At 37.3% G+C, this 8,583-nt stretch overlaps 1 protein-coding gene across 4 annotated transcripts in view; it reads right to left on the bottom strand.

The window, feature by feature from the left end:
- Positions 1 to 8,583, bottom strand: part of LOC129437674 (capZ-interacting protein) — a 28,109-nt gene that overhangs the window by 5,866 nt on the left and 13,660 nt on the right. For 2 of the 4 annotated variants that reach the window (XM_073862815.1, XM_055195948.2), the window contains exons 2-3: positions 7,379 to 7,453; positions 5,625 to 5,693 (exon numbers count right to left, since the gene is read on the bottom strand). In XM_073862815.1, the coding sequence (XP_073718916.1) occupies positions 5,625 to 5,693; positions 7,379 to 7,453 (144 nt within the window). Of the gene's footprint in view, positions 1 to 399; positions 641 to 5,624; positions 5,694 to 7,378; positions 7,454 to 8,583 lie in introns of those variants that run through there. The other 2 variants (XM_073862816.1, XM_055195949.2) reach the window with 2 other exon arrangements.

The raw sequence follows: 8,583 nt of genomic DNA, 5'->3' as shown, positions 1-8,583 counted from the left end.
AAAAAAATGACTTATTAATTCAAGTTGTTTAAACATAAACCATTAAGTGCAATGAAGAATTTTTACAGTTTATGTAAAACTGGGGTACATACAGTAAGACACACACACATATGCATAAGAGATTACATGCAAGTTTCTATTTGTATTCTCATTTCCAGATAGGTGAGTACTATAAAGCATTTTACACAATTTCACATCAGTATCTAAACACACAGTTTTGTGTCATCAGTGCTCCTGATTTATCAGCTAACATTAAAAAGATAACAAAATAGCTCATCTTACTGAACAAATGACATAGGCTATTATTAATAGACTCGAACCAAATATCAGATAACCAAATAACAGCTAATATAAGAAAGCATCAAAATGCTAAAGAAGGCTCAGATATTAAATTCCTACCTGTACAGGAGAAAAGTAATATAGCGAGAAATGACAACCCTTTTGTCCCATGACTGTCTGATAGCTTGTACTTTAAGTCCTGTCAAGAGCAGCTCAGCATTTAGCAACAACGTCTAAGCCATTATCTCATTACTGTCTGGGACTGATATGATTGGACAGCATAGACTCCTCCCTTCTGTCAGTGCACGTGTCACACTGACCCAATGACAGTTTAAATTAAGTAGACATGATTTAGAGAGGTCATCCATATTTTTATTTTGCTTGCTTGTTTTCTAATGATCATGACTTAATTTTCTCGAGATCATTATCCTGACATGATAATCCAAATGTCATAATGTCCTGTCCATAATGGACTGCTGATGCATAAATAAATGAAGTTGGACGTTTGATGTTCGTGAATTTAGGGACCGTCTTTAAAGTAATAATGTACACGTTTCTATCTTCAATAGTATTTAACAGTTTATTTGATTAAATATCAAAAATCTAAAAAGTGTGCATTATAGTTGACAACCACCTGAACACTGTACAGTTGGTTTTGTGACTATTTGTTGACTTTAAGTACTTCAATGTAAATGCATGTTTAAAGTATGGAGTTACTTTAGAGACGGTTCCTAAATTCACCACTTTCAAATTGTCAATTATTGACAAATCTATTTTATCTTGACCGAATCCCTGATCCAAGTAAAATCTCATTTGTTTATACTGTATATGCTTTTGCTGTCTACAAACAAAACAACACGTTCTATCGAGTACACGCAATCTTTAATCACATCACAAGAATACAACTTTTGTTATGTCGAGTCGAGATCATGAGAAAGGAAGTTGTGATGACGAGAAAACAAGCAAGCAAAAATGAATATAGTACACAACCTCTCTTGGCTTCCGTAGTCCTCCAAAAGCATTATGCTGCGTTTACACCAGCCGCGGTAGAGGCGTCAAGCGTGAGTGATTTCAATGTTTAGTTAATGTGAAGACGTGTTGACGTGCGCAGAGGTGTAAAAAGTACTCAAAAATGTTACTCAAGTGAAAGTACAAGTACTGAGTGTAAATTTTACTCAATTAAAAGTAAAAGTATCTGGCCAGAATCATACTTGAGTAAAAGTAAAAAATACCACATTAAAATTGTACTTAAAGGAATAGTCTACTCATTTTCAATATTAAAATATGTTATTACCTTAACTAAGAATTGTTGATACATCCCTCTATCATCTGTGTGCGTGCACGTAAGCGCTGGAGCGCGCTGCGACGCTTCGATAGCATTTAGCTTAGCCCCATTCATTCAATGCTACCATTTAGAGATAAAGTTAGAAGTGACCAAACACATCAACGTTTTTCCTATTTAAGACGAGTAGTTATACGAGCAAGTTTGGTGGTACAAAATAAAACGTAGCACTTTTCTAAGCGGATTTAAAAGAGGAACTATATTTTATGGTGTAATAGCACTTTTGGGAGTACTTGGACTCGGCGCAGTAACACCCTCCCTCTCCCATTATGAGAGTGAGAAGGGGAGCGGACTTTTCAGGCGAGTCGAAGTACTCCCAAAAGTGCTATTACGCCATAAAATATAGTTCCTCTTTTAAATCCGCTTAGAAAAGCGCTACGTTTTATGTAATACCACCAAACTTGCTCGTATAACTACTCGTCTTAAATAGGAAAAACGTTGATGTGTTTGGTCACTTCTAACTTTATCTCTGATTGGTACCATTGAATGAATGGGGCTAAGCTAAATGCTATCGAAGCGTCGCAGCGCGCTCCAGCGCTTACGTGCACGCACACAGATGATAGAGGGATGTATCAACAATTCTTAGTTAAGGTAATAACATATTTTAATATTGAAAATGAGTAGACTATTCCTTTAAGTATTAAAAAAGTAAAAGTAACAGGAACAATAAAATATTTTGTTTAATTTCTAAAAACATGAAGTGAATGAACCACATACAAGGTTTTATCCTGCTTTACAACTGTTTGTATTTAATTGTATTTAATTATCAAACTACAAAACTACCTAATTTCAGTATGCAACATGCTACTCAAAGTTGTAAAACCTCAAATTTAACTTAAGCAGTGGCTGATTTTCAAAATTGAGTATCAAGCCTCTCACAGACAGCCGATGCAGAAAGAGTTGTGTTAGACCTTGTTCACACTGTCTATCCAAATGTGATTTTGGTGCATATCCGATTGGAATCCAATCACATTTAGAACGTGTGAACAGCCAAAAACCAAATTACTTTTTTCTAATCCGTTTCAGGCTATATCCAGAGGTGGTTTAGCCTGTTCAAATCACATTTCCAGAAATAGATTTAAGTCTGATCGCATTTTTGTAGCTTTTCGTTTACGTCATGCTGTCACGTCATGTAAAATGTAAACACAATTGTTGTGACGTTATTGCCATAGAGACAGATAATCCGCAAAACGCTAGAGGACGCACAGATCAGATCTAAACAGTTGTGATACACAATGTGGACAGTGGGTCCAATGCACCAAAAACAGATTTGGACTGACCGTGTGAACAAGGTCTTAGTCTTGATAGACAGGCTGCACATAGCAGGGAACGTGAGCAGAGACTCCCTGGTGTCTGAAACACAGAACAGATTTCCATCCAACTCTTTGCTGGCGTCATGTGTTGTCGGTTTCAAATAAGCTAAAAAATCTTAATCCTATGAGCCCACCCGCAAGTCTCTAGCACTTTCCCGGGCCGAGATACAGCCGACCCGTCCCGAATTTTCCCTTGGTTGCCCTTCGCTTACTCTACCCGAGAGGGGCCCTCCAACGAGCCCACCCACGAGTCTCCAGCCCCCTCCCCGGCCGAGACACAGCGGTCCTTTTCCCGATTTTTCCACGGCCGTAGCTTGGGCGACTTAATTCCCCTCGGGCAGAGTAAGCAACCCAAAGGTGTCCAAGCTACGGCTATGACCGCTGTGTCTCGGCTAGGGAAAGGGTTAGAAGGTTGGGGGTTGGCTCATTGAAAAGGCCCTCTCGAGTAGGATAAGGGACTCAAAGGGCGAACACCCTGGACTTAAGGTGCTCGAGCTATGCCCGTATGAGTTTCAGGGAGTGGCACGCTGTATCTCAGCCACGGAAAATAAATAACATTTAAATTAAACTGACCATCAGCACAATTCAATTGGTTTGGTAAGAGCAGGGAGAATAGAATAGTAATCTCTAAAAAATAAGTACTTTTTGACTCAAAAAAATTGTAAGGAGTAAAAAGTACTTTTTTTCTTAAAAAATGTAATTAAGTAAAAGTAAAAGTAGACGCGCTTTTGATGCCTCAAATGCAGTTGGTGTAAAAACAGCATTGTACATTTAAACAGTGGCAGCTGTTCAATAGGAGGCTCTGGGGCGGCAAAGTAGAGGAAAGCTACTTTAACATGTTACCAAAAAGTTAAATATATATTGCAAATTAATACAAAGTTAAATCCTTTAGTTGTACTATTACTGGCAACAAGCGATTATCTCATTTAATGATTTCATAAAAAGAATCAACCATGAAGCGCTCATAAGCGATGCTCAAAAATGAAAGTAAACAGAAAATCAAATACTGAAAAAAATTACTTTTTTCATCTAAAAATATAAATGAAACATCTAAAGAGGAGGAAGACCCAGCCACGCCGCCCACCGAACAGGCTACGCCCCCACCTGTCACTACTTTTGCCAGCAGTGGAGATGAGTGCCCTGTCCTTGAAATCAGGAAAAACTATAGACAGCAGATGTCAGAAATTGCATGCTCTTGAAATACAGCATTGAAAGGATGTTTAAAGCAGAATAATTGCCATTGTCTGTCTTTTGGCAGAAAGAAACCAGGCACAATGAGGGCGTTCAGAAAAACGTTTTGAGCCACATAATGGCAACTTTCTTGGAGAGGTAAAGCTCATGGCACAATTTGACCCTATTAAGGGTGAACACCTCAGAAGAATTGAGAAAAGGGAGATTAAAGATCCCTATTTAAGTAACATCATTTTCTCCATGTGGACTCTAATCAGCTCAAACAGATGCAAGAGAAATTGCTGAAAAGGTGCAGATAGACATGACCAGTTTCCTGTTGCACGACAACCGAGAACAGAGGAGGAAGCTCAGTTCACACCCGATGAACAATTCAAGCAAGATTTTTTCTTCATCTGCTTGATACAGCACTTATAAGTGTTGGTGAAAGAGTTCACACAAATTCACTACTTTTTTTCTCTGTTTGGATTTCTATATTCGGCTGATAAGCTCAAGATGAATCATGTAAGAAACTGGAGCAGACACTGGGAGACATTGACAGTCAGTCAGGACATGATTCTTGAAGTGAGGGCAGCTGTTCATGTTTTCCCAGATCTTGTCTTTACACCTGCAGAGATGTTATTACATCTATAAGGAGAATCTCATGGAGCTTTATGGCAATTTAAGCATTGCCTTGCATTTACTGTTGACTTTGCATATTGCCTCAGGAGAGACAAGCTTCTCCACTTTGAAGCAAATTTAAAGTTACCAGCGGTCCACAATCTCCCAGGAACGACTGAATGGCAAAGAGTCAGAAGATCCCTGAACATTAAGGTTTTTGCTCAGAAAGGTTCAGTTCATCTGAAAGGACTAGATCTTTGAATATGCAAGAATATAAGAATATGCTGTGTAAAACCAAAACCTTTCATTTATTAAAGCTAAAGCATGTGTCATTATAAATTTTGGCACAGTGGCATAAAACTATTGCACAGTACTGTTGGTATGGCTTCTGTAGTATTGTTTTGTAATAACTTATTTTGAACACTAGGTGTCAGTAAACTTCCATAAATTCTGAGATGCATAGTAAAAAGCTACAGTGTTTGCTTTGTCTACCTCACTTAGATTTAATGAACATTTCTGTATATATCTTTGTAGATATAATGGTATTAAACAGATGCCATTTTCCCTTTCATCATCAGCTCTTTAACCTCTTTTTTATAAACTACAAATGTGTACCTTGCAAAATATAAAACCAAACTTTCTGATGATTCAACGTTTATCATTGCATGCATTCATACTTTAATATAAACTACATACAGAACTACAACAGAATTCAGTAGATAGTTTCAGTATGATTCAAGGGATTTCCTGTTTCCTGTACGATTGCTTACTTTACAAATGATTTGTCAAACTGATAAACAAGCTCTACATTCACATGTTAATCATATAGTTGTTATTTTTATAGAGCAATATTAATAAAATCTTATAAAGTAATAAATTAAAAAGCTTAGAAAAATTCTCACCTGTAGTTTTCCGATGAGAGGAGAACTTTTAATCTTCATCTTGGCAGGATGAGGGCAGATGGAAGGTTTCTACACCAAAAATGCACAAATATTTACTGTAACTTTTTAATGCAATGTACTGTAAACTATATTCATCTTGTATGATATCCATTAATTAAATATTGTAATAGTTTGCTGTAATAGTTTAAGAGTTACATTTTTTGACACTGTGTCTCAGGTCAAAAGGTGACAAACCCAGTCAGTTATAATTTAAAGGGGCCATGTCACAATAATTTTTTAAGATGTCAAATAAATCTTTGGTATCCCCATAGCACATATATGACGTTTTAGCTCAAAATTCAATATAGATTATTTATTATAACATGTTAAAATTGCCACCTTGTAGGTGTGAGCAAAAATGTGCCATTTTGGGTGTGTCCTTTAAAATGCAAACGAGTGGATGAAATTCAAACACTGATCACAATGATGGTGGTTTGTTGTAATTGAAACTCAATTGTGCTGTGATTTCTTTCTCTCTGCACTAAATGGCAGTGCCGTTGTTGGATAGTGCAGATTAAGGGGCGATATTATTATAATAAGATCCCCTTATGACATCAAAATGAGAGCCAAATTTCAATGACCTAATTTTTCACATGATTGCAGAGAATGGTTTACCAAAACTAAGTTAGTGGGTTGATCTTTTTCACATTTTCTAGGTTGATAGAAGCACTGGGAACCCAATTATAGAACTTAAACAAAAAGTCAAATTTTTATGCCATGGCCCCTTTACCATATATGCTTGGTTTAGCCCAAAAAAAGTTGTTTTAACTGATATATAGACGGTTTCAGCAGTAACAACATAAACAAGCGGCTTTTGTGGTCATCACGTAACTTCTGGTAAACTCCACTAAGAATAAAAAAAACTTTTAAAGTAGTTTATTTATATAACAAGCAAAATAAACAACACGTAGATTACATAGGAAACCAAAACATTTGTTATTTTCAATGAGGTATGTGTTTAAGGGTTCAGTTTAGCAACTTGTCAGACCAATAAACAAACAGAAGCCGGAAGTTGCGTCGCAGCATGTGCGTATTTATAAAACAAGCAAAATAAACAACACGTAAATTACCTAGGACAGTGGTTCCCAAACTTTTTCAGTGTGCGGCCCCCCCTTGTGTACGGTGCATTCCTTCGCGGCCCCCCAAAGAAAATTTGTGACAGAAAACTGTTCTAAAACTCAATATTTTAATAAAAATAACATTAAATTATACAGAAAAGTAGTGATTTTGGTTAGTAGCCTTATTTTTTTAGGTTTAATTACACAAACTTCATGATAAATTAATGTATTTCATAAAATGTCATAAAACTGGGGCACCCCTGGCACCATCTCGCGGCCCCCAGTTTGAAAACCACTGACCTAGGAAACCAAAACATTTGTTATTTTCAATGAGGTATTTGTTTAAGAGTTCAGTTTAGCAACTAGTCAGACCAATAAACAAACAAAAACTGGAAGTTCTGACCAGACGCGTAATCGTGTCACCGCACATGCATCCGATAAAACCGTCTATATACATTTTTGGGGCTAATTTAACCCAACGGCTGGGTTTGTCCCTTTTTTGACCCAATGCTAGATTAAAACTAACCCAGCATTTTTAGAGTGTAGTACATTTTATCGCATGTGCACCTAAAACAAACAAAATCCTGATTCTGAATGATGAGACATATGAAACAATGACATGAAAAGAGCAAATGTGTCATGTTCCAAACACATTACCTCCGTGTTTCCTGGCACTGGACCTTTAAGTCTTCCAGCCAACTGAGCCACTGATGCTTTTACTGGAGTTTCCTCCTAAAACACAAAACTTTAGTTTTAATCTGTTTGCTTCACTCTTTTCTGTAGAATCTCACTGTAATGACGAAGGTTTACATATGCAGACAGCCTGTCAGTTACATAAGAAAAGCATCATGCAATGACTGGGCACTGAATTCACCACATGCTTATTTACCAAACATGTTTTTGGAAAATGACATTTCAAAACCAAGAAATGGTGACATAAGAATTGGTAAGGGAAAACATGTTGCTTGCACGTTCAGGATAGCATACTGTACTGTGCATAGTGCCTTGTGTATACTGCACTGTGCATGCCATAACTGGACACTGTTTGTTGTAATGTTTTCTCATTGACCTTTAATTTCCACTGGGATGAATTAACTAGTCTAAACTCTGCGTTTTCTGTGATCTCAACAATGTCTAAAACTGAGCTTTTAAAGTCGAAATATTTAATTTGAACTCAAACATTTTTCTGTATAAAAGATGAATATAATCCATATGAAATGAAAACATTATAAAGTCTTATTTGCATTTTTATTAACCTCATTTGCACCTTTCTTCAGTGTTGTTACAGCCAAAGTGTTATATTTGTCCACTAGGTGGTGGTGTCCTGTGATGCGTTTGGGTTAAAACAAAGGATGGTGCTTCTGAGAGCAGGACAGATTTTTGGACTGGGATCATTCCTCTCCTGTCCTGGATTGTTTAATTTTCTTTATATTTAATGTTGTATCATTTAAGTACTTTTGATTAAATCTTTATTTGTTAAACATTCAGTTTTTCTGTGGCCTTCCCTTTTTGGTAATGTTGCTTCACCCTGAGCCAGGTGGTTGTAACAAGTGTCCTGAGCAGTTTTAAACATTACAATTCACGAGTTCGCACTTACAAATAATTCAGAACAGAGTTATTAATATGCGTATTTGGCGTGCTGTCCGAGGAGAGGGCTCCGAGCTCGTTAATGGCCTGAGCCCGGAGCGCTTCCTGGCGGGGAGAGGGTTCCGGGCCCAGCCTTACGTCCGAACCCAGAACAATCCCACCTGTTCTGGTTAGTAAGGTGACTAGGCAATCGTGCGGCGAAGGGGAGGTGGAGGGATGCTGAAACTATCGAGGAATGAGGGTGAGTTGATTTCCAGTCTATATAGGTTTCTGTT

Source organism: Misgurnus anguillicaudatus, chromosome 24, assembly GCF_027580225.2.
Source record: "Misgurnus anguillicaudatus chromosome 24, ASM2758022v2, whole genome shotgun sequence".
Classification (NCBI taxonomy): Eukaryota; Metazoa; Chordata; class Actinopteri; order Cypriniformes; family Cobitidae; genus Misgurnus; species Misgurnus anguillicaudatus.
The sequence above is the reverse complement of the archived record's forward strand: the minus strand, read 5'-3'. Positions and strand labels throughout refer to the sequence as shown.